General features: G+C 33.3%; 1 protein-coding gene across 1 annotated transcript in view; it reads right to left on the bottom strand.

The window, feature by feature from the left end:
• The window catches only part of LOC150106600 (uncharacterized), a 468,912-nt gene that overhangs the window by 17,552 nt on the left and 423,951 nt on the right, over window positions 1-27,409 (bottom strand). Inside the window, exons 18-20 of the mRNA XM_090393439.1 lie at window positions 25,647-25,754; window positions 19,222-19,713; window positions 7,709-7,886 (exon numbers count right to left, since the gene is read on the bottom strand). Of these exons, the coding sequence (XP_090249565.1) occupies window positions 7,709-7,886; window positions 19,222-19,713; window positions 25,647-25,754 (778 nt within the window). The remainder of the gene's footprint in view (window positions 1-7,708; window positions 7,887-19,221; window positions 19,714-25,646; window positions 25,755-27,409) is intronic.

A 27,409-nucleotide genomic window follows, 5' to 3' on the forward strand; every position in this document is an offset into this window, starting at 1 on the left:
AAGAATTACAAAAAAAGTAATAAAATATAAAATATTTCAGCGGTTTAAGCATAATTTTTATGCCTAAATCAGTGCCTAAAGTGCAGATGGTAAATTAAATAATGGAAAGAGACAACAAAAAAAGCAAAGCTGGTGTGGTAGGGAGAGAAATTAATAAATTTATATGGAATAAGAGAAATTAGACAAAACACTAAGTCAAACATACAAGACAGTGTTGAAACAAATTTTAACTTGTGGATCTTAGAGTTGGGTTAGAAATAAAACAGCTGATCAAAGACTAGAAACCACAAATATGAGAGTTCTAAGAAAAATCAAGACAGCAAATAGATGGCATCAATAACAGAATTATATGAAAAATGAAGATATTGGTAAGGAACACGACATTGTTAGCATCCAAGAATGAGTGAATAGAGCTAATCTATTGTGGAATTGTTACTTAAACAGAATGGGAAAGGAAAGGAAAGTTTAGCAAAACAGGTGTTTGATGGCAAGGAAAAAAAAAAAAAAAAAACTCAGAGAGAGAGACCAAGAACTAGGTTGACCGAGAAGTCAAAAGATGCCCCAGAAGACCAAAGTATAAGTGCTACTGTGCTGAAATCGCTGAACTGATTTGAAGGAAAAATTGGTGATATGTTGTGTACTATTATAGTATCTTATACATCTCTCGAGAGTACATACAGGAATTTGATGATTTTGTTTTGAAATTACCGATCCGCATGCATTTTTTTGAAAGAGAACGTTACAAGTCATATTTACCAGTATCTGAAAACTATACTACAGTTCTGACAAAAACTCTTTTAGCAGCCTACAATAATTTTTATTCATATATTTATTTATTTATTAAGGGGAAAAGGAGAATGTGAAACTTAGCACAACACTGTAAGGAAGAGAAGGAGATAGCTGAAAAAGTTTGAAAATCTCTGAATTAGACTAAAAAATTTAAATATTACTTTGTATTCCATTCAAGTGACCAAAGCACTGCTAGCTATCTGCTGTTTCCATTCCACTGAACTAGTCATTAAAATTATTTTCAACTTTTAATTTTCATGCAAATATAAAATAATTCCTATTTTAAGATCTTTATTACTTGAAAAGTCAAAACAGCAGATGCAGTTAATCAGTAACTGATGATTTCAGTAAGATGGAAATTTTTTTTTGGTCTGAAAAGGGAGTAGAAGAAAAAAAGGTAAAATATATTTATAACTTTTTGTAAGAAGATAATGAATTCAGTTATATACTTTCAATGATATCAAAAAAACAGGAATTCCTCTATATATTAACCTGAAAAAAAACATACTGAAGTTTTCTACTAAAGTAGCAGTAACAATTTGATATTTACAAAATGCTTACATCAAAAGTGAAATTTTACTTTTAGCAAACAGGCATATAATGAAGATGACTTTTTGGAATGTTTAATACAATGTTACTAACTTTCATGTTTTTTTTTTTTCCACACAAACCAACTTACTCTAAAGAGAGAACAAAAACACATTTGTTCTCTCTTTAGAGTTAACATTTCACTAATTCTTTGCTTTATGAACACACAAGCTGTAAAGAAAATAAGACAGGAGACTTAACACAATGTTATATTAGTTACAACTAAAAAATTGTAAATAATCTTTTATATACTGTATGTGTATATATATATATATATATATATATTTTTTAAGCTACTGTGGTGCTTCAGCACCACATTAGCCTAAAACAGATAATCCTAGAAGGGACAAACCTAGCATAAAAGCGTTCAATCATATCATATTTCTGTTAGGAAGCATTGTGATAGTACTAAGCATTCCAGGTAACTCTACTTCAGGAATGAGAGCTAAATTTAAATACTGATGAAAAATACTATGATAAATAAAAAAGTATTAACTATTCATAATACACTTTGGGTTCCATGAATATATTACGTAATAGTGGAAAACATAATAGAAATGTAAAGAACTTTTTTAGTAATACATATAAGTGGAATAAGATTCATTAAATGAAATAATGACAATAACACATCTTTAATAAAGGCAAAAATATGAAAGAGTAACCAAATAAGAAATCTCAGGCCAAGGTTTCTTTTTTCCTTTTTTTTTAAATCAATTACATCAAGTAGAGTCCATTATACTTGTGACAGAAGATGCATGATTCCAATTCCAGATTGGAATTTTATGTAAAGTAATGGCTACTTTATATTAAATTTAAAAAAAAATGTTAGTCAAGAACTAACTAATCAATTAGAGAGAGCAGCTATGAAAGAGTCAGCATTATTATAATGACTGTATATATACAAATATCTTATGTATATACACATAGTATGACAATTCAGAACGAGATAAGCAACACTTTGAATATACCATAGATGCTTAGCTTGCACTGATATTTAATAAAGACAAAAATATTAATATTTAGTGAATTATACTATGTATACAATTGTTTAGATAGCAAATTAATTTAACTATATACACCCCCCCCCACACACACTAGTTATTTTATTATACAGTAGTACAATTTTTTGGAAACTTTCCCTGCTTTCATCATGCATGCACAGATCCCTGAGAAAAATGCATTTCATTTCATTTGACAATCATGGCACAAATTAATATAAATAAAAGAGGTACTTGAGAGCATCAAATATGAATTCTCAGAAATTTTTAAATTCAGATCAAAATATAATCTGATGAATGAAAATGAATAAGTTCATTTTAAAAAGAATAACTTCTACAATAACAGCAATGTGGTTGTTTTAACACCACCTATCTTTCTCTTCCACCCACAGTTAATGATTAAATTAGCTGATAATGATGCAAAAAATGCAGAACAGTTGAATTTTAATATATTTGTATTAAAACATAATGTTTTAATACAAAACAGCTATGTTTTTACCTATAATAATTGATATCCCTATTGAAAGAAGGTATCAGATATATCATAAATATATATTATATGAAACAGGAAATATGATTAAGTACATCCTTTATTATAATATGGTTCATAAAAGTTTTGCAATAATAAAAGTATAACATCTCAAAAACACAACTATCCTGAGATATTAGAGCTTAAAGTAAAATTATGTTTCAGTATTAATATATTTAAAATATAACAGTTGTTCTAACACTGATTTAATAATTTAATCATTTTACTATAAGAAATGTTCTAATAGCTTTGTACTCCATATGCTATTCTAAGCACATAATTTCACAAATCCAATGATTTTAAGAAAATGAAGAAAATGAAGGGAAGCTATCATTTGTGAGTTAACAATTTTATTACATGTTGACCAAGAAATTAACAATTATGTAAATACTTAGGATCTGAAAAAATATATCTTAAGAGAAATCAGCAACAAGAATATTAGATTAAAATCAGCCAATCTTTGAGAAGTTAACTTATATAGTATGTGTGTGTGTGTGTGTGTGCATGCACACACGCACAGGCAAAAAAGTTTGAAAATCTTAAAATTTTGATTAAAAAGCATTATATATATATATATATATATATATATATATATATATATATATATATATATATATATATATATATATAAGCATTTATTTCAAGGAATGAGAGAAAACTAGACCATATGGCATGTAGGCTTGTGTACTACACAAATGTGCTAAAGAAATAGCAAGCAGTGCTTCTGAAAGTTGATTAATTTAAGTCTCTGGAAAGGTTCCAAGGGAGTGGAAAGAGGGTAAGGTAGTTCCATTACATAATGGTGGTGGCTCCAAGACTTAAGAGAAATCAGCAACAAGAATATTAGATTAAAATCAGCCAATCTTTGAGAAGTTAACTTATATAGTATGTGTGTGTGTGTGCATGCACACACGCACAGGCAAAAAAGTTTGAAAATCTTAAAATTTTGACTAAAAAGCATTATATATATATATATATATATATATATATATATATATATATATATATATATATATATATATATATATATATATATATATAAGCATTTATTTCAAGAAATGAGAGAAAACTAGACCATATGGCATGTAGGCTTGTGTACTACACAAATGTGCTAAAGAAATAGCAAGCAGTGCTTCTGAAAGTTGATTAATTTAAGTCTCTGGAAAGGTTCCAAGGGAGTGGAAAAAGGGTAAGGTAGTTCCATTACATAATGGTGGTGGCTCCAAGACTGAAGCAGCAAATTACAGACCAATATCTCAGGAGTAGTTAAAGTACTGTAAAAGTTGGTTATAGGTAAAATCCAGCAACAAGTAAATAAGAATATAATACTCTATTATAGGTAATATGGCTTTGTAAATGGTAGATCTTGTCTTAGTAATTTATTCACATTTTATAACAAAGTGACAGCAGAACTGGATAAGGCAAATGGCTACACCATGATACTAATAGACTTTGCACAGCAGAATATTGCATGGAAAAATTATTACAAAACTTGGAATAAATGGGAATGGATATGAAGTAGGTGGCATGGATTGGGGGTAGCTGACAGACAAGAGAGTAGTATATAGTAGAGGAGTAGAATCTAAGAAAATGAGATTGACTAGTGGAGTGTCACAGGGTTCTATACTAGGACCACTACTCTTTCATTTGTTTATTAATAATATATAGGGAATGATTTAAGGAATATGTTCAGTTGTTTGCTGATAATGCAAAACTGGAGAGGACATAACTGATAAAGCTGATATAGATATCCAGATAATTTAAATCAATTGGCATTGTGAGTGAAGAATAACTGTTATTTATTTAATGTTACAAAATATAAGGTTATACACTTTGGTGTGAAAAAATTATATCCTGTATATCATAATGATAGCACTGAATTACAAGAAATTGATGATGCTAGGGACTTGGGGATAATGGTGGACAGAGAGTTGAATTTCAGAGGGCATATTACAAATGTCAAAATAGCTCAAATAATTACTTGATTGTTGAAAAATACACCAACAAGTAAAGATAGGGAGGTCATTATCGTGCTTCATAAGGCTATGATTATTGACTAATGTGCATAAATTTGGTCACCCGAGTTTCTTGGGGATCAGGAGGTGGTGGAGAGGATTCAAAAATGAGTGACTAAACTAAGATGGTGACAGGGCTGTGGAATGTGCTCTATGAGGATAGACTGAAGGTGTGTGAGTCACAGAGTTTAGTTAATAGGCAGAAAAGAGAGGACATGATAGAAACTTATAAGATATTAAACAGGTTCTATAAGATCGACACATTTTTTCAATATATGATGAGTAGAGAGAGAAAACTAGGGATAACCCATGGAAGTTGTGTAAGAGTGTAGTTAGTAAGGGTATGTGGACTAGACTTTTTTGATTGGAGAGTGGTGAACGAGTGGAATAAATCACCAGAAGTAGTTGTGAGTACCCTGTTAGTGAATACGTTTAAGAAAAGGCATGATAGGCATTGTGTGTATAAAGGATAGTGCAGGTCTCTCGTGATGAGTCATCTGCCTCTATGGAGATACCCATATAATAATAATAATAAAAATAATTATACACTAAAATAAATATAGTTGAGTAATTCAGGTTAATTTTATGTTTTATTAGTTTATTTATGTTCATAACGATTTGTATGTTTTCTAAAACAAGAAGTCTTAGAAAGATATTTATATAATTTGGTTTAATAAGTTATGAAATTAATTGCATGAAATGTTTATATATAAAAAAGATTGTTTTTTCTTGTTTTTGTTAAGCATCATGCTGAAAAACTTGAGCTTAATGATTTTGTGTAGTTTTGCACAAAGTACAGTGCAATTCTTTGAATTTTCAAGAAAATATCAGCACCTATTTGCATGTGCCACAGCAACATATACAATCACTGGTCTGAGGTAAGGCATTTATATACAGCTTGATGGCTTAACATAACATAAGCAGAAAGTTTTGATATTGCATGTGAGATGTAACTGAAATCCACTAATATCTGAGTAGTGTTCTCAGGTTCAATTCAGAAGGGCAAATATATACAGTTTCAAGACATGCTGAGAAAAGTGGAAAAAAGTCTATCATCTTCTGCATTATGAAGTCCATGTGCATACTAGATCTTCAGCTGCAGCCAGCTATTGTGCAATTTTAGAATCTGGTGTATTATTCTGTACAGGATTCCTGGAACTGTAAAAATCTAGAAAAGTTGATAAGTATATCTTTATTTATTTTGGGTAAAGTGAAAAAACAGTGAGAGAGCACATGTGTTTGGAGGGATGCATTTATTTGCTGAAAAACTTACTTTTGGTCCTAAGATTAATGTAGTATATGTGTAGTTATCAGAACATAGCAGCAGAAGTGCTCAAGTGTAGCAAGCATTACTCAAAATAAAGGTATATTTAACAGTTTATTCAAGATATTATATTAAAAAGTTATTTCACTAGGGAATACTATAATTATGACTAGTTTTAGCATAGTGATTCTCAGATTTCCTAGTCAGATATAACTGATTGGATTCAGTGAAACTGTGATCTGTTAGTTTGTTTCTTAAGATATGTAAACACGTCTTGAGTCAATGCTAAGAGTACTACAAGTTAGATATATGTCCAAGAATCATATGCTTTGAAGCTACTCCTTAAAAAATGACTAAACTCTTGTTCATTATCAACAGCTGGAACCTTTTTGATAACCAAGTGTAATAATTAGAGCACCTATTAAATGATCACAGAATATAAGAGGAGTTTTTGGAATTAGATTTGCTCAAATTCATGAAATAAAAAACATCAGATTTACTTATATCACCTATGAACTCTCAACAACAACTCTCAACATCTGGTTTATAGTGAACCAGAACAAAAACCAAGAAGAGTATATGTGTACAAACCATCTTATCTGTTTGGCTATTTTAATCTTATTAGCAGATACCGTCAATTGCAAACTTGATGGCTGTTTAAACCTAGAAAATGAACTACCATATGTAAAGTACGTGATTTTCAGATAAATGCATATGAGACAAAAGCCAAGCCAAATCTATATAGGAAAATAATCATGGTTTACTAGATGCTCAGCCTTAAACAAGCAGAACATCAAAATTTGGAAACAATACATATTGTATCACTAAAAAAATTTTATTTACTAGCCTAGAGGCTTTATACTGAACTGCACTTCTTTGCTATATCTTTTTAATGAAATTAATGAGAAAAAATGGCATACTTTTGTATTAATATCATTCCTTTAGACATTCAGATTTGTTGCAGTCATACAGGTTAACAGTACTGAAATCAAAATGCACAATGCTATAAGTGACAGGTTGAAAAGAATAACAAAACAAAGGATGGTATCTCATTTACAGGATGATTTCCAATTTTTTACATCACAATTTAATTATATGCAAGGTATGTACATAAATAAGTCAATTTATATACAATTCACGATTAACTGGAGAAGTCATCTAAATCTAATAATATGAAAAAAAAAAAATCCATAATCTGTATACAATAATAAATAAAGCATATAACAAAATTATATAACGGTATCTCTATGACTTAGGGGTATCAAGAGTTTTTCTTTCTTTTTTTTCCTGCAAAATTGATCCTTCTTCTCATTGCCTTTGTTTTTTCCTTAAGTTGAGTTGTAAATTAAATATCTAGACAAGAATCTAGAAGTTTTGCTCTATCTGTTTGTTCATAACACATTCCTTGTTTAAGGAATCATTCCAGATGTATAGTGCTTCAAAAATTATTTACACTTCTTGATCACAGCAACTACATACACACACACACGAATGTGCACATTTACACCAGTATTCGAATCTTTACTATAAAATTCCAATATTATGGCAATTTACAGCTAAACTCCTACTTTGTGGCCGTATAACTGATGAACAAGAGTCTTTTCCACTATGAAGGGTAGCTGAAGAATGGCACTTTTGTACTGTTCTCATTGAGCGAGTTTCTTCACTGGCAATGGAGAAACTACCACTGTCATGAGGAATATCTGGAAGAAAGAAGAACAGATAGATGAATTTAACCAATATAAAGATCTGTACTTCTCTTCGTAGATACTGAGGTCTTCAAAGCTGATATTGCACATATGTTCCTTTTCTACTGCCTGGCTCATATTCCCACTGGATTAAGTTTCAAAAGTTTTAAAAATAACTAAATAAAAGTAAAATTTTAAATAAACTTGATATATAAATTTAGTTAAATACTTCAGCTGCATCAAATAATGATATTTTTATTTTCCGATATGATATGTACAGCTGTGAAAATAATTCCCATTATTTTAAACCATTTCAAACACAGATAATGCTAATTAAACAATCTAAAAAATATGCAGTTCTATACAGTCCAAATAACGTAGAACGTTGCTGACTTGATGGGTGAAGCATAAATGCTTTTCATATTCCCCTTTGTCTGAGGGAGAGTTCTTTGAGTGGAGAGTTATTGAGCGTTAAGCTCGCCCTGGAAGGGCAGTGAGATTAGCTGTGGTCAGCTGAGCATAAAATTGACTTGGGTCTTTTGTATTTGTAGAATTCTGTTTCATTGTAGTCTGAAGCTGGCTTGATCAGTGGGTTTGGATGATTGTTTGCCTTGGTGAAGAACTTTGCTGCTAGATCATGGAGGAGGGATGGGATGTAGGGAATGTTGACTTCTCTGTGAATCTGGGCATTTCTGATAAACCATGGGACATCCAGAATCATTCTCAGGCATTTATTCTATCCTCTGCAGTTTTTGAATATTTGTATTTGAGGTGTGGCTCCATGCAGGAGATGCATAAGTGATGACTGGGCGTATTACTATCTTGTATATGAGTAGTTTGTTCCGGGTATCCAGTTTACTTCTTCTGTTGATCATGGGGTAGAGCTGAGCGATTGCTTTGGATGTCTTCGAGACATCCAAAACAAAACAGACAGACTCACTACCAGTGGAGGAGGCACAGCCATATTCATTAAAAATCACATAAGCCACAACGTCCTGACCAATCCACAAACCCAAGAACTTAGAGATAATAGGCGTTGAAGTTCATACAAACAATGCTGGCAGTATCAAAATCTATGCTGTATACAACCCACCCAGCAATCCATTACTGGTATCTGATTTGGACTCCATTCTCGGCTCCACAGACTCCATCATCATCATGGCTGGAGATTTTAATGCCAAGCATACAGTTTGGTATAGCTCCATAATCAATGACAAAGGCCGCACCCTAAACCATTACTCAATGCAAAATTCTATTGTTATAGCCAGACCCACAGAGCCCACTCATCACAGTCCAAATGGAAGCTCAGACGTACTGAACATCGCAATTCTCAGAACACATCAGATACCAATTTTTAGAGGAATCTGTGGCATAATATAATTATTAAAAACAACACATAAGTCCACAGTAATAACTTTAATTAATAAATAAGGTAGATATTTTGTATACTAAAACTAATAGTACATCTTCAGTGTTACAAACAGATTGGAATAGAATACAAGTAACGAACATTCCGTGGATCACCTCTTAAAATACAATGTTGTTGCGAGCTAGGAAATGAAAGAAATTAATAAATAATTAATATTTAAGATAATTAGTTTTTTAATGATTACATAAAATAAAAGTCTCCCAGATCTTCGAGAGAGAGAGGCAATCATTTCGATTTAAATTCGGCCGGTGTAAAAAAGCTTCACAACTTTCTTTAAAGAGGCGTTCATATTTGAACCTGCATCTATGAAGAATAGCTTTATCTCACTGGATATTATGGGTAGTGGTAATACTGTGCTGTGCTAGACCAGACTTCTGAGCTTTGTTGTAATCAATATAATATTGATGTTCTTTAATTCTTTTTTCCACAGAACGGCCAGTTTGTCCAAAATAAGAAACATCGCATTCACAAAGAATTTGGTAAATGCCAGCCAAAGACAGAGATGATTTAATCAGAGTAATCATGAATAAGACTGACTATGAGACAAAAGTATCCAGTCTTTTAGAAGACACCTCTACCTACAAAGAGATCACGCATAATCCTACAAATTCACAGATTAAACAATTAAATAAATTACTTGAAGTCATCAGTTGGGACCCAAATTATGTGGATAAATTACGCACCTACTTTGGAAGATCTCCTCGTCTATATGGTCTCCCAAAAATCCATAAAGAAGGCTATCCAGTACAACCAATCGTGAATTGCATTGATTCTCCTACTTACCGAATTGCAAAAGTCTTGTCTCGTTCTTTAAGTGCTCTCACTGGACATTCCAGATCCTACATAAAAAATTCAACAGATTTCCTGGAAAAAATCAAGGATTTAAAAATCAAAGAGTCTGAGTTGTTAGTCAGTTTCGACATTGTATCTCTGTTCACCAATATCCCATTAGCTGACACAGTCAATTTATTATATGAAGATTACCCTCCAGATATCGCAAAGATTTTCGAATTTGTTATTCATTCAGGTTATTTTAGTTGGAAAAACAAGTTCTACAAACAAGTTGAAGGTACTGCCATGGATAGTCCTTTGTCTCCACCTTTGGCTAACTATTTTTTGAAACAATTCGAAGAGACTATGTTTTCATCCATTCACCCTCAACCAACTCTTTGGTATCGTTATGTCGATGATGTTTTTGCCATTTGGCCACATACTGAAGATGAGCTTTCTACAACAGATAAATAGCCTTCATTCTTGTATCCAATTCACCATGGAAAAGGAAAATTCTGGTACTTTATCATTTTTGGACATCCTGCTTACTCGAACTTCTTTTGGTACCTTATGTACAAGCTTCTTTCGAAAGCCCACATTTACTGGCAGATACATTCATAAAAAGTCCGCTCACCATACATCTCAAAAATTTGGTATTCTTAAATCTCTAATTAATAGGGCACATAAAGTTTGCTCTTCTCCAGAAATCTTACAACAAGAACTTTCCACCATTAAAAAATAAATGGAATCTAATAATTACCACCCTAATCAAATCCAACAGATAACTGAATCTTATGTTCCAATACCTAAGGTTTCTTCAATAGTTCGCAGAGTTCCAATCCCCTATATTCCAGGAATCTCAGAACCTATAGGTAGAATTTTAAAAAAGTACCAACTGATTCCCACTTATATTCCTATCAACAAAATTTCTTTCTTATTGCCTTCTACAAAAGATAAACTGTCATCTCTGTCTTTGGCTGGCGTTTACCAAATTCCTTGTGAATGCGATGTTTCTTATTTTGGACAAACTGGCCGTTCTGTGGAAAAAAAGAATTAAAGAACATCAGTATTATATTGATTACAACAAACCTTAGAAGTCTGGTCTAGCACAACACAGTATTACCACTACCCATAATATCCAGTGGGATAAAGCTATTCTCCTTCATAGATGCAGGTTCAAATATGAACGCCTCTTTAAAGAAAGTTGTGAAGCTTTTTTACACCGACCGAATTTAAATCGAAATGATTGCCCCATCTCTCTCTCTCTCGAAGATCTGGGAGACTTTTATTTTATGTAATCATTAAAATACTCTTCTTCTTCTTCTTCTTCTTCTACGCGTTATTCCCGCTTCCTATGCAGGGTCTTTAGATGCGACTTCTTGTTAGTACTACTCCCAACCGACCCGTCGCCTGGTCTGCCGCTGGGGGGATATATTTTTGACTGTAGAGGCGTATGTTCACGGGGCCGGTTTGCGGGATGAAAAACGCCAGATAAACTGGCGGAAAAAACCCTACTGACCGCGCCCAAGACCGGCTAACTTGGCTAAGCCTGAGGAAGATCCTCAAATTCCTCACGTCTACAACGGGAATCGAACCTGGGACACTCCTTCCCCAGGCATATGGTTGCGAAGCGCAAAGCCACTAGGCTAACCGCACGGTTGTAATCATTAAAATACTAATTGTCTTAAATATTAATTATTTATTAATTTCTTTCATTTCCTAGCTCGCAACACATTGTATTTTAATAGGTGATCCACCAAATGTTCATTACTTATTCTATTTCTATCTGTTTGTAACATTGAAGATGTACTATTAGTTTTAGTACGAAATATCTACCTTATTTTAATTAAAGTTATTACTGTGGACTTATGTGTTGTTTTTAATAATCAGATACCAATACCAACTGGAAATGCTAAACGAATTATCATCTGATCACAACCCCCATTCTGCTCAAGCTCAAGTACACAAGAACAATTCTCTCCTCCGCACTCCTTTATATCTTGGGAAAAGCTCTCCAAAACTCTCTCAGACCACATTAACTCAGCACCCATTATCCATAACAAAGAGGAGATAGATATGGCTGTCAACAACCTCACTAACCAAATTAAAAAAGCACTAACTTCAGTTACACAAACCACAGCTTTTCACTCCAGTGGTCGGATCCCCGAGAAAATTATGGACCTGATCAGACTGAAAAACAGAGCAAGAAAGAGGTACCATAACACAAAAGCCCCACAAGATAAAATAACTCTGAATAACCTAAACAGACAAGTCCGGGAAGATCTACAAAAATATCGAAATCAAGAATGGGAAACCAAACTGAACAACATGAACCCAGAAGATAACTCCATCTGGAAATTCCTGAGAACCCTCTGCACTAAAAGGCAACTCATACCCCCAATTCAGACCAAGAAAAAGCAGACTCTCTGGTTGACAAATTGGAAACCCAATGTAACCCCTCTACGAGAATCTAAACATTAATCTAATCTACAAGATTCACCGCAGAGTCAAGCAGATCATAACACAACAAGGGGAGAATGCAGAACCCATCACACTCACCTCTCCAGCAGAAGTTATGAATATCGTAACCCATTTGAATAACAATAAGGCTCCAGGTCCAGACGGAATCACAAACAGAACAATCAAACTACTCCCCAGAAAAGCCATTGTGCATCTAGTCAATATAAATGCTATCCTCAGATTTAAATATTTTCCCTTAACATGGAAAACGGCTGACATCACACCAATCAAAAAGATTGGAAAAAACCCTCAACTTCCCGAAAGCTACAGACCTATCAGTCTACTGTCCAGCCTAGGTAAGGTGGCAGAAAAAGTCATCCTTACAAGGCTTCAATCAGCAACAGATAAACTAGGCATTATCCCTAATGAGCAGTTCAGATTCAGAAAAAATCATAGCACCACACAACAGATACACAGACTGGTTGAATTTATCACCACAGGTTTCAACTGGAACCTCCACACTGCTGCGGTCTTTATAGATGCTACGAAGGCTTTTAATAAGGTGTGGCATCAGGGTCTCCTCTACAAACTCATCAAATTTAACATGCCAACTAATCTAATAAAAATCATAGATAGTTACTTTAAAGACAGATTCATGCAAGTAAAAATAAATGAAACTGTATCAACCAGAAGCAAGATCCTGGTGGGTGTGTCACAGGGTTCTCTTCTGGCTCCCCTGCTGTTTTCTATCTATCTATATACCTGATATTCCTCAAAATCCAAGTTCAACAATCACAGCATTATATGCAGATGATACCGCTTTATTATCTAGATCTCTCAGTCCTAAACTAGCTATCAAAAGACTCCAAGACAGTATTCATAGATTGGAAAAATGGCTGATGGACTGGAGGATCCAAGTAAACCCACTGAAGAGTTCAGCTATCCTGTTCACCAAAAATAAGTTTCAGATCAAGGAAGACATACACCTGCTAGGTGTCAAGATCCCATGGCAGAGTGAAGTCAAATACCTCAGTGTCATGCTTGACAAAAAAACTCCAATTCACCAATCACTAGGCATTATCCCTAATGAACAGTTCAGATTTAGAAAAAACCATAGCACCACACAACAGATACACAGACTGGTTGAATTTATCACCACAGGTTTTTCAACTGGAACCTCCACACACATAAGAGTCCAAATAAATAACACAACTTTAAATATTAACAACTTTCTATACATGACATATAATTATTAAAAAATGGTAAAATATAGAGATACTTTACTAAATTCAACAAGTGTTGCAGTAATCATAAGAATGGTGTCCATGAGGAAAAATCATGGGCACCACTTGTGTGCTCTTCTATCATAAAACACAATCAACCAACAGCACACTACAGCTGATCCTGACTCATTATCATAAAAACCCATTCCTCCCCCCTCACTCACTCACTCACTCACACACACACACACACACACACACACACACACACACACACACACACACACACACACACACACACACACACACACACACACACACACACACACACACCAGTACAACAGTTGATTTTTAAGTGGTATACAGTTTATCAACAAGGAATGAATCTGAAAGGACAAGAATAGTGGATTTACTAAAACAGATAATTCAACCATATAACATGGGCAGCAGGCCCTATTTGAGAAGCAAAAATAAGCTGAGGAAAAACAGGACAAAAAAAGATTTGTAAGAATGGGGCAGGGAAGCAGAGGTTCAGCTGCCAGGAAAAAAATTGTTTCTGCATATTTTATGGAATCAACTGGTGTTCCTACAAACTACAAATGCTTTGAAGCCTGCCAACAAAACAACATATATCTGATTTGTAATACTATTGTACCTGTTAGAACTGAACAAAGTTTACAAGATGTCTGTATTTTGCCACTCTCCAGACAGTTGCGCAGCACTATTAGGACATGTGAATACCAAGAACATAGTCATTAACACAAGATGTAAAACTGTATGGCACAGTAGGTTTAACAAAGAATATTACTAAATTTAAATTAACCACTAAACTTAATTAAGATATTTGCATCTAGAATGTTCCATCTAATTCAGTCTATTTGCAAGTGAAAAACATTTTATGCACAAGTTTCCAGTCTCAGACTATGCATGCACTATGGGAGAGTGGGTTTGCCATTAGGTGGTGTATTGTGTGCGTAGAGTGGATTTATTGCTCCTGAAGGATAAGTAATTTTTTTGTATTTTAATCGATAATATTATGTTAATTTATTGTAGTTTTTGTTTCAAATGAGTGTGTGATTGAATGAGCTATTTAGTTTGTAAGTAAACCTTGCTTTTTGTGTGTGTGTGTATGTTTAAGTACAATCTTACGATATACAGTATGGTGCCAATGTGTGGTAGAGCAATGGCAGTAAAGACCACCTTGATGCGTGATTTCAATTTGCGATTTTATGCAGTGTGTGTGTATGAAACGTATTTGTCGAGAAATTTAAAGAATATATAGAAGGAAATTGAAACTAGAAAGACAGAGTGTGTGTGTGTGCGCATTAAAATGTCTCAAAAGTGAGTACCTATTAGGTGATGACACCACAGCAAATGTCAGTAGAGTGCACAGTACTGATGGTAGGATGGAAAATGATGTTTTTAATGTTAAATGTGCAGCTGTGAAAATAGAGAACGAAATAGACATTAATAAAGAAATAGTGCACTTGAATGTTATCCTTCATGGGACAAAGTGCAAAACTGAAAAATTGCAGAAGGGACAAGAGATTATTTCAGGCTTGAGTATAAGACCTAAAGGAGGATGGAGTTCTTGATTTGAGCCAGTTATGGTATGCTTGATTTTTCATTTGTACAGCCTTGGCACATCTTTTTGAGAACCAGGGTTTAGTTAGGGAAAGAGATAAGCACTAGATTGTGGTCAGAATTACCTAGAGCCCACAACGTTCACTGTTTATTTAGAAGGGTCATCGGTGAGAAAGAGATCTAGGGTTTTTTGGGGAGTGGTTTGGGTTATCTGATATTCTGGTTGGCATGTGAACAAGTTATGTAAGGTCAATGGTAATGGCAAATATTTCAGCATCTCTGCCTGCAAGATCTGTGCAACTGGAGGATGATTTCGCTGTTGAGGAAAGTGGGACTGAAAAAAATCAATTTTTAAGGAGAGGAAATTAAAGAGCTCAGAGTGTTTGGTGGCATTAGGGGAGCGATAGAGATAGCAAATGAATTTGACTGAGTGAGGAAGGGATATTTTTGACCAAAGAAGGTCAAAGTTGGGCAATTCTAGGTTGGATGCTCTCTGGCAGGGTATGTCAGAGCAGATGTATGCAGATGCCACCCTTGGGTGGAAAGGAGTTAAAGAGTATGAAGTTTGGAAAGTTGAGATGAATAGTGCTGGGGTTTGATAGACTGAATATGGTAGTGGGCAACATTAAGGTTGGGGTTGAGGCCACACATGTTGGCGAAGTGGATATGCAAGGTTCTGTGAGGCATATATTTTACATCAAGGGTCTTGCACATTTCCTATGCAGTGCCTACATACTGGTTTCCATGGTGGCTACTAGTGATGTTACTTAATTTTTGCACTAATTTGCTTTTGTACTCTATATGATCCAACTTTTCTCCATTTTGGCATTTTTCTTCTAGTTGTTTTCAAAGGTGATGACTTTGTTCCTCTCTCTCTGGGAAAATGTTAGGTCTGGTCGAGAACGTATGTGTGATTGGGGCAAGTGTCCTTGAACTTGTTGTTGATCACTGTTATTAATTTAGATGTACTTGTCGGCATGTCACAAGTCACTTTTACAAGGCGTGGAAAGTTCATTCCTTCCTTTCTTTTATTTACGGATCTGAAACAATGGCACTTGACAATTTTTAGAATATCGAAGTTGCATTTTTCTGCTAATTTGATGATGTCTTCTTTTAGTGATTTTCCATTTTCTGGTGGAAAGTTCAAAATAATGACATTGGATTTTTTTGTTTTTGGCCTACATCAACTCATGTACCATTGATGTGATTAGGACAAGGCGTTCATTTTCGGGGAAGGGTGAACTTGCGTTGCGGTGCTGATCGTCAATTAGCTCAAGCTTAGCCTCCAGCGCTCATATTTTGGAGAAAAAAGTTTCATTCATAGTACTGAGATGCTATTCGAGGTTTTTGATTCATTTGCCTAAGTTCAGGAGCTGTTTAACAGAAGGGAGGCACAGCAAACAGAAAAAGGGTTGTTAAGGTCGATAAATAGCTTTTGCACCAATTCATCTATTTTTGCACAGTAAATGTATAGCCAATGGCAATAGAGCTCGCACAATATACCCTTCCTTTTTTTTTCCAGTGACATCAATTTTACAGCTGTAGCACTTCGTGAGTTGCCGGTAATCAACGGTGCTGCACTTGCGACACACAAGGTGCTCTTTCATCATTGGCTTTTGTTGTCGCCATCTTTGCTTCACATGGTAGGCATAGCGAGCGCTTACACATGGCTGATTTTTAACCAAAAAGATAATTGATTTGATGCACTATAAGTACTTATAGGTTGTGCAGAAGTGATCGACTCGTTAGTACCTGCTGTTGAGATTTCCGTTTAATGATTAATTGGAATGAAAAACACTTACATTAATGATAAAATGCGGGAGCACAAGTTCAAAGTAGCTTATTCACAGATGCCACCTGGTGAAATCAATATCTCCTAAAATACTTCTTTCTAAATACAAAAATCATCTGGCTGAACAATAAAATTTCCACAATGCAATACTGTAAAGCATTTGTATATCGTATTGCTTTTCAAATCCATATTTCTTCCTAACCTTCCAGAAATGATATTTTAATTCATTAATTATAAAAATCGAAATTCTCTTCCCATTGCTTACAGGTGGTGGGTACTGTAAAAAAAAAGAACCTGTTTTATTGTAAGTAATGGAATGTCCAAAACATTACATAATCTGTTTCCAAATACGCAGGGCAAGAGGGTAGCTGTAGAATGCATGCTTTATTGTTTCCAATCAGTAGCATATGCCACCATCTGTAACATGATTGGCATATGTTACAGATGGTGACATATGCTCTGTTTGATGGTATTGACTGGAAGGCGACCATATGTAATTCTCCAAGCTAGGTTCGCTCCTGTTAGGGCATCCTTGGAATTTCATAACTTATTGTATTGCTTCAAAGATCCATAAAATGTTGCAGACCATTCACATATGTGCAGACTTTCTCCGATACTATCTGAGTTTTAATTTTCTCCTGTTTGGAGTAAATGATTCTAAAGATCCAAAAGCTGAGATTGTGCCTGAATACTACAACATTCTGGCATTGATGATCTTTCCATTAATACAAGTAGAATTTGGTATAAAAAAATCTTTAACCTTGTTTGGAATAAACTTACACAGTTAAGTGTTGTTGTTGTCAGTACCTAAGTATGTACATAGAATTACATAGAATTGATTGGAAAAGCACTAGTTGTTTATATCACACCAAAATATGGTATGAATGCAAATTTAAGGAAGCCTGTGAGATTCTTATCAACCACCTCAATCTGAACAATAACGATGGTCTAAAAATCCCAAGCATATGGAAGGCACATATTATACCTACGGAACCTTTCTCCCTAAGAGCTAACTATAAACAGGACTGTAGATAATCCAGAATCTTAAATATAATATAACAATTGTCATGGTGAAAAATAGGACATCATTGTTACTGTAAGAAAACTATCTATATGAAAGAATGTTTCTCCCATGTTATCTTAAATAGAATTTAGCTTTGATGTAGTTTCTAAATATTTAATTAATTTTTATTTTATCTGTGCATATATATATATATATATATATGCACAGATAAAATTAAAAATTTAAAAAATTAAAAATTTAATTAAATTTTTTTAAAATTTAATTAAATTTTTTTAAAATTTAATTAAAAAAAATTAAATTTTAAAAATTAAAAAAAAAATATATATATATATATATATTTTCACTAGAGGTCATGAGAGTAGAATAACCGATGATCAAATCATTATTTCTTTAGTTTACTGTGTGAAATGTAACTCAGCTTGTCCTTGTATATACACTCCAGATGATGACCTTAATATGAAGGTCAAAACGACAGGAAATTGAAATAGTTATTCATAACACGGTTGTAAAGGCCATAATTTCTAAAATGAATGCACGTTTATTTAACATTCATTAAGGTCTCATCAGTGGGAGACAGATCTAAGAAAATACTAAGGTTGAATTAATGCAGACATCATATATTTCCTTCATACAAGTAGTTAACAGGTGTATCATCTTATTATTAAATTTTTCTGGATTATAACTAGTTGTAGGAAGTTTTTTCACCTGGTTACTTCACATGCAAACTTTGTTTGCATGTGAAGTATTCTCACAACTAGACTACTTGTATATAGAGCATCAGTAAAGGTCAAAACACATCTTAGTAGTGACTTTTCCCATGATACACAGCAATATAATTTACAGGGTTCCAGGATTATCTAATCTTCAAGCCATTCATGATACTAAATGAGCTATAGATTTTTAAGCTTTTGTGGATGAAAAATACCATAAAAATTATTTTAAAAATTTGCAAACAAAATCTGAAACAGGAATTTAATTTAATTTAAAGTCAGAAACTTAATTTAACATCAACTGTTTTTCACTTTATTTCTCATTACTATCAATGTATAACAAGATAATATTTATAATACCTTTTGCAATCCTAAATAGCTTTGGTGACTCTGTATTCCAACTGCATGTGGAAGCAGGAGTTAAACTGCGAGGAAAAGTAGCAAAACCTGAGTCTATTTCAACACTGTCACAATCATTTATTCCTGCACTTATATCTTCGGGAAGCTGATCACACCTGTTTATTTCAGCATAATTTCTATCGCTTAGTTTTTTATTGTATAAAATATGTTCTGCAGATAAAGAACGACTTAGTGGCATGACAGACCACCTATTAATTCCCTCAGAATGTATCTGAGGATTTATAAAGCTAACAGTTTGGTTAGCTGAAGGATAAGAGTCATGCATAGACAGAAATTTCTGCCACTGAGGTAGACTAGAGTGGCTGGAATGAAATACTGGCAGCAGTGGAATACATTCCTTAGGAAGGTTGACACTTAAAGAATGAGCTTTACTTAACTTATTAAAGTTGCCTTTTAGTCTGCATATTTCTTTGAAATTTTCAGAGCTGATATCTGTAAAATAAATTAAAAGTATTATCCAATAGGAATGTATATGCCTTTCAAAAATAATATTTATAATTTAAGTGTTTTTTTAGCATATTTCGATACATTTATTACTCTCTTCATATACAATGAAAGATATTGAATAAATCGTATATTCAATATCTTTCATTGTATGCTGCAAAATGATAAAATATTTTGTTTTTATGGCTTCAAAATTATAAATTTATTCAATATGCTTGGAAATAGCATTTTCTAATATTTTAATACGCCAAATAAGGTTTGGCATGAAAAACATGTTCAATATATCCACCTTTGAATTCCTGTACCATTAGTATATGATACAACACATAAAATGGGTAACAATTCACAAAAAAGTTCTTCATTGGCAATGTACATTGCAATAGTTCTTTCCTCTGAGTAAAATCACAAGGGTCTAAATCAAAGCTGCAAGGTGACTATAAATGCCCACAATGGCACACTTGAAGATATATGTGAATTTATGCTGTTCTGAAATGTCTCATGATGAAATTTAAGATAATCTTGTCAGTGTGTATGTAAGAGATGTTGCCCTATCTGCACAAATTTATACTTAAATGAAAAATTTAAATGCTTTGTCCAAAAGCAAGACAAAATTCATTTTTCACACATGTGCATATATTACTGTGCATTCTGTTTTCTAAAAAATATGGTCCCAAGTTTTCTCAAGGAACACAGAACTAATTAACCTAAGAGAACATACCACACAGCATTCCTATCATCATAAAGTGGTATTTCTCTTGTATAGTTTACTCAAGAACTGAGTCTTCACCCATCAGCTACAAGATATGTGAAACTCAGAGAAAGACGCATAGAAACGAAGACCTATGTCACTAACAGTTGTGATCAATCTGGTGTGTAATTTTGTAACTGGCAGAATTTGTAAATTACTAAACGATAGGAACACAAATGTGCATGTATAACATGCCCAATTTTATTCAAGAGATTCAGGTGTTAATGAAAAAAAAATTACATAAGAGCATTTGGGGTTCAGACTTTATTTAATAAGGACAGATTGTTTAATGTTCCTGTAGAGTAATTTTTTGTTCACTGAATATTCTTTTTAGATTAATCAGTGCATTCTAGTATATTGTGCTTTTCAGTATATATGTGGCATCAAAAGCAAAAGTTAATGTTACTGCTGATGATGAAAACGATTGCCCCACTGAACAAAAATATGACATCAATACTAATAACACCAATAAAGATATAAAAAATAATTTGATGTGAAATTTCTAGATTAAAACAGATTAGACAATCAATGCAAGAATTAGAAAAAATTGAGAAAAAATCTAGAAAAACACAAGATAAGAAGAAAATTAGTAATATGTCAATGAGTAATAAAAATAACAAGTCAAGTGGAGGGTAAAAAAAGGATGTGATAATGTACAGCGATTCACTCATTCAATTTGTGCTTGACAACAGCCAGTCACTATTCGAAGCTTTTCAGTAGTAAAAATCAAGCATAAGATAAATGCAACTCAGAAATAGAAAAGAAAAGTATAAGGGATGGTAGTGCTCATCACAACAAACAAAAGCCCAATCATGAAGATCAACTTCTTGACTGGAAGGCAGTTTCATGTAGTTATGTGGGCAAACATCAAAATGGAGAGATGGACAATGAAAGTTATTTATGCCTATGGTTAACAGAGAAGGTTCTTCTAAGGAAGAAGTGGAGGAATTTTTTGAATCATTAGAACAGGCAGCCGAAGAAAAGCAGATCTCCAACAAGGAGATCTGCTTTTCAGATCTCCTTGTTGGAGATCTGAAAAGCAGAGTAGGAAATAAATCCCATCATGCATATAGGAACATTTTGATATTTGTGCTTGACAAATATCAAAATGCTTGAAAGTCTCGAAGGCTATTGAACAAGAACCAAGAGAAAATTTGTAAATAAGTGCAAAGCTAATAATAATGGTAAATATTTACTGGATTTCTGCTCAGAAACAACACAGACTAGTCATTACTAACATCATGTTTCAACATAAAGATGTACACAAGTTTACATGGAGAGAAGACAGAAGAAATAAGAAAAGCCTCATTAACTACATCATTGTTGATAGTGACATCGTCATGCTGGTTCAGGATATAAGAGTGTATAGAGGATTTGAAACTGCAAGTGACCATTACTTAGTATTAAGCAGGATAAAAATGGATATCACATTGAAAAAACAGTAAGAAAGTTTTGAAAAGAATTGAAGTTGAGTAGCTTTTACAGATTAATTGTAAACTCAACTATACAAACATTATTGAAGAAAAAATGTAACAAATTGAAAACAAGAACCAAACCTTGGAGTATCAGTGGCAAACACTGAAGAAGACTGATTGATTCAGCTAGGAAGTTATACGGTAAAATTGTCCGTAAAGATAGAAAAATAAGAACACCGTGGTGGACACAAGAAGTTAAAGAAGCAGTCCTAAAAAAAGAAGAAAGCACACCAATACTTCCTAGGAAATAAGTTGACAGATATCCTAAAAAAATATAGAGAAAAATGTAAGAGAGCTAAGCTATGTGTAAAAGTAGCTAAGCAAAAATCATGGGAAGACTTCTGTAAGAGTATGGAAAATAAATATCAGGAAGGTAGCAAAATATTCTGGAGGCTATTGAAGAAGTTTAGGTGGCATGGTGGTTTAGGTGGTTTAGGTGGCATAAGGATATCCAAGATGTCTGGAGTAATTACTTTGAATGCCCTAAATGAACCAAGCAGTGACAGAACCATACTAGAAAATTTTCAAAAGGAATGCAAGAGTATATATCAATACTTGAGGTAGAAAAAGCTGTCAAAAACTTGAAATGTGGAAAGGCAGCTAGAGTATATGAAATGTGATCAGAAATGTTTAAGTATGGAGGCATAAAATGTTTGCAGTGGCTACACTACATAATTCAGAGGGCCTGGTGAGAAAGTTGAATTCACGATGACTGGAGTAGAGCTCTCATAGTACCCATCTATGAAAAAGGGAATGAAGCTGAATGTGATAATTGCAAAAGAATTTTTCTACTAAGTGTTCCAGGTAAGATTTATGCAAGCATAGTTGAAAAGAGGTTGAGAAAGATCGTGGAAGAGAAATTTGGAGAAGAACAAGCTGGGTTCAGGCCAAATAAAAGTTTCAAGATCAGATTTTCACTTTAAGACAAATAGTTGAGATATATTAGGAATTTGATAAGGATCACTACTTAAGTGTTGGAGATCTGGAAAAGGCATACAAAAAGGTGCCCCCAGAGAAAAGCTTTTCAAAAACACTACAATTATATGGAATGAATGGAACATTATACAGAGATACATAGTTTATATTTAAGTTGTCAGTCAGCTGTTAGAATTGAAGGAAATACAGGAAGATGGTTTGATGTAAAATCAGGGGTAAGACAAGGATGCATATTATCTCCACTCTTATTCAATCTATATGGATCACATTATGAAAGAAAGTGACATTAGGTCTGATATTAGAAGACATGTCAAACTTAGTTCTTTGCTTTATACAGATGATGTTGTACTCCTAAACAATCTAGGGAAAGTCTCGAATGGAATGTCGAACTAAATTGAATAACAGCTGTAACAAATTTGGAATGAAAATTAGCAATAAAAAGACCAAAACTATGAAAATAGGTAGGAATATAGAAAACTTCAGCTGCATTCTGAATGGAGAATCCTGAATGGAGAACAAGTAAAATATTTCAGCTATTTAGACACAGTTTGTAGTGAAGATTGATTAAATCTGGAAATAGACAGCAGAATAAGCAAAGCTGGTATGGTGGGTAGCCAGTTGAATAAATTTATATGGAATAAGAATGAAATTAACCAAAACACTAAACCAGCAGTATACAAGACAGTGTTCAAACTTTTTTTTAAGTTATGGATCTGAGGTTGGGTTAGAAATAATGCACTCGATTAAAGACTAGAAACCACAGGGTTCTGAGAAAAATTAGGGGACTGAACTGATGGCAACAATGGTAGAATCACATTAAAAATGAAGATATTAGAAAGGAATTTGACATTATTAGCATTCAAGAATGTGTCAGCAGAGCTAATCTAAGATAGTATAGCCACTTAATATATATGCCAAGATGGCAAGAAAGAGACCCAGAGGAAGACCAAGGTCTAGGTGGATTGATTCAGCCAGAAGTGTCTTAGAAGCATAAAATGTTAGATATGACAATATTGGAGGTCTCACAAGTAACAGACTGATTTGGAAGAAAATTGTTGATAGGAGATTAACAATAATATAAATTTTATCATGTATTGCTGTCATAGTACCCCTTATGGGTACATATCAGGAAATTGATGATGAAATGAAATAAATACAGTATAAGAGAAAATATAAAAGGATTGCTAAAGAGGTAAGAAAGAATAAGAGAACAAAAATTGTTAGAGTATTGCTAAGATAGGATAGTATAAGTTAAGAAGGGGAGGGGGGGGTTGCAGTTGTAAATAAGTTCATGCAAAGGTACATTCCTCTTGAAAATTTTCTAGTATGGTTCTGTCACTGCTTGGTTCGTTTAGGTCTTTCAAAGTCCCCAAAACTGATGCAAGTTTTATGGTAGAAAGAAACTGTATAAGAGGGAAGGCCTTTACCTGAATAGATATGGCAGCAGAGAAATGGAGAAATTATTTATTGGAGTACCTAATGTAAAGAGTCAGGAAAACCAATTTATCATGAGAATGTGTAAATATGATAATGGCATGATAACAATGAACACGTTTATAAATGTGATGCGAATCCAATGCATACATTGGATTTGCATGTTTTTAGTGTGTATGGGGATAGGCAAAAAAGAAAGTAGCCCAACTGAGTAAAGCAGACTGAGGATGTAAGTATATTTGAGGTTTGGAAAGTTTTAACTAATTTGGGTGTATGAGCCTACCTCACATTTGGGAAGCATTAATCCTCAGCTCTTCAGCCAAGATCTGAGAATTAATGCTTTGGATTAATAAAACTAATCATTGTTTTTTGTGATCCCTGATGATGGCAACGTAACATTGCCAATATATAGGAAAGTATTAATTAAAGTTTTTATAATTATTATTTTAGTATACATCGTTATTTCTGAAAAAATAATAGTTATGAATAACTAGCATATAAGCCTCTCTACCAGAAGAAACAAAATTAAGTTAAATTTAGCATTTACAAGTGAAAAAAATAAATTAAATTCTTTCTTTACTTGCAATGAACACTTTTTTTTTTTTTTTTAAAGTTGGATTTGTATATCTCTCATTTTAATATCCAGAATTTCTATTCATAATCAAAAACATTAAAGAGTAATAACAAGAGGAAATATAAACTGCAACAATATACAAATTTAAGATTTTTTATTTCCTTGAATATGAAAGATGCTCTCGAAATATGATGGAATTGGGAAATGAATCCATTTTATTATTATTTTTGACTCCCAGACATTTGAAATATTATTTCATCTTATCATAATTACTCACCAACACAAATATCTCATTGCCAAAATAGTTCTATGATGATTTTTTTCAAAAGAAGTTTTTACTAAATGGAAAAGACTAGTTTCAGAAATGTTATTTCTATGCAACAAAGCATAATTGATACTCTCTTCCAAAATAAATTTCATAAATTTTCCATATAAGAAAAAGTTGAGCATAACTGCTGTAAATAAAAGACACACACACAGTTGATGCTCACTACAGCACACTCATAGGAACAACAGAAATGGTTTGTTATAGTAGAGGGGTTTACTATAGTGAACTTCTTTTAGCAGCATCATACCTATAGAGTTTTAGTAGTCTGTTATAGGGAATTAGTTTATAATGGTGGTGTCTGCTATAGTTAAAGTTGACTATATATATATATATATATATAAGAATGAGAAAGAAATAAAGAGATAACAAGCAACATATTTTAGATTGCATAACGATCTGAAAACAACTATAGTAAAACCATAATACCTGGGAGTAAAGAAGAGTGGGGTCTTCTTAATTCTTTCTGAGTACTACTCAGCAAATTAAGTTCAGGCTCACATTCATCTGTTATACTGTTTTGGTTATTACAGTAATCTAAAAATAAACAACCATAAGTAAAAATATATATATATATGTAAAAAACAAGTATCACACATGTAGTAAATATCATATCAAGGAAATGCATAACATTTTATTGATATATCAGTTATAAGAAGAGTTTACATTTAATTAAATTAACAGAAAATCCATAACTAGCAGAACAGGCAGGGCCGGCAGAAGAGGGCATTCAGAGCATGCGGGAACCATGGGGCCTCCGCCGCGGGGCATGATTCATAAGTTCATTTTTAAGAAACAAAATTTTTATCATAAAAACAAAAAATTCTTAGAATGATCAATATTAAAATAAACAAGGCCAAATACACTGAATAAAAATTTTTAAAAATTTTATATAATCCTTTTAAAGTTTGTAAAAAATTTAACATTGAAACAGCCATCAGAAACGCGATGGGAAAGTAAAATTAATGCAATCCCCCCTCTACGATATCACGATATCAGTTAGGAGAAATTTGCACTTTTTGAAATTTTAAATAATTAAAATTTTAATAAAGTAACTCAGCATGAAGCACAAACATTATGTGTTAAAACAAAGGACTACAAATTCATTTGCTCTCTTATAACATGGCATGATTTACTTAACAGAATAAACCCTGTGAGTAAAATGCATCAAGACAAAAATATCAACATTACACTTGCTTTAAAATCTATCGAAAACTTAAAAATATTCTTACAAGAGTATCGATCAGATACAAATTTTAAAAAAGTTCTAAAAACGGCAAATGAACTGAGTGAAGAGGTGGATGGAGAACAAGAATTTAAAACTGGAATGGAAGTTCGATGACAAAAGAAGACACAACAATTTGACTACGAGCATCATGACGCAACGCGACAATCGCCAGAAGATAAATTTAGAGTGAATGTGTTTTATACACTTCTAGACGTTGCGATGTGTTCATTAATAGAACGTTTTGAACAACTAAAAACATATTATGATAATTTCAATTTCTTGTATAAATTACTACAAATGAATAATGAGGATTTATGAAAAAATTGTGACGATTTAGAGATTCTCTTGAAGGATGGCGACAATAAAGACGTAAATGCAATAGAACTATATGATGAGTTATGTGCTTTCCGGGATATTTTTCGGAATCATGTTGGAGGCTTAATGGATTTTTTACAATGCTCAAAAAAATTAAAATAGAATTTAATACTTCCTATATTTCGTCCTAGTCACTAGGACATCTACGGGGATTACAAAAACAATTAATGTAACATGCACACAAATATCATACAATACTAAGCCCAACCACGTGGGTGACACTAAAGTCCTATCTAGGTGGAGCGCCCTCTAAGGGCGGTAGTAGGTGGCCTGGAATGTAAGTGTTTCCCAAATCTTTGGAAGCTTAACGCAACCGTATTTATTAAGATTTGGTTGGTTTTTGAGAGCTGCTGCTGCTTCTAAGAAAAGTCGCTCTTTCTTGAATTTGCTGTGGTGGAACATGGTGGTTTTCTTCCATGATACCCTGTGGGTGGTGTCCAAAACATGGTCAGCCAAGCTTGAATGGCCATAGTTGTGTTTACAGATGTAAGACTTGTGTTCCTCCAGGCGGATGGATGCTGATCTGCCTGTCTGTCCAAAGTACGCCAGCTTACAGGAACAGGGCACTTTGTAAACTCCAGGCAGAGAG

This window comes from Typopeltis vanoorti, chromosome 5, assembly GCF_054136105.1.
Source record: "Typopeltis vanoorti isolate ZY-2024b chromosome 5, IOZ_Tvanoo_1.0, whole genome shotgun sequence".
NCBI lineage: Eukaryota > Metazoa > Arthropoda > Arachnida > Uropygi > Thelyphonidae > Typopeltis > Typopeltis vanoorti.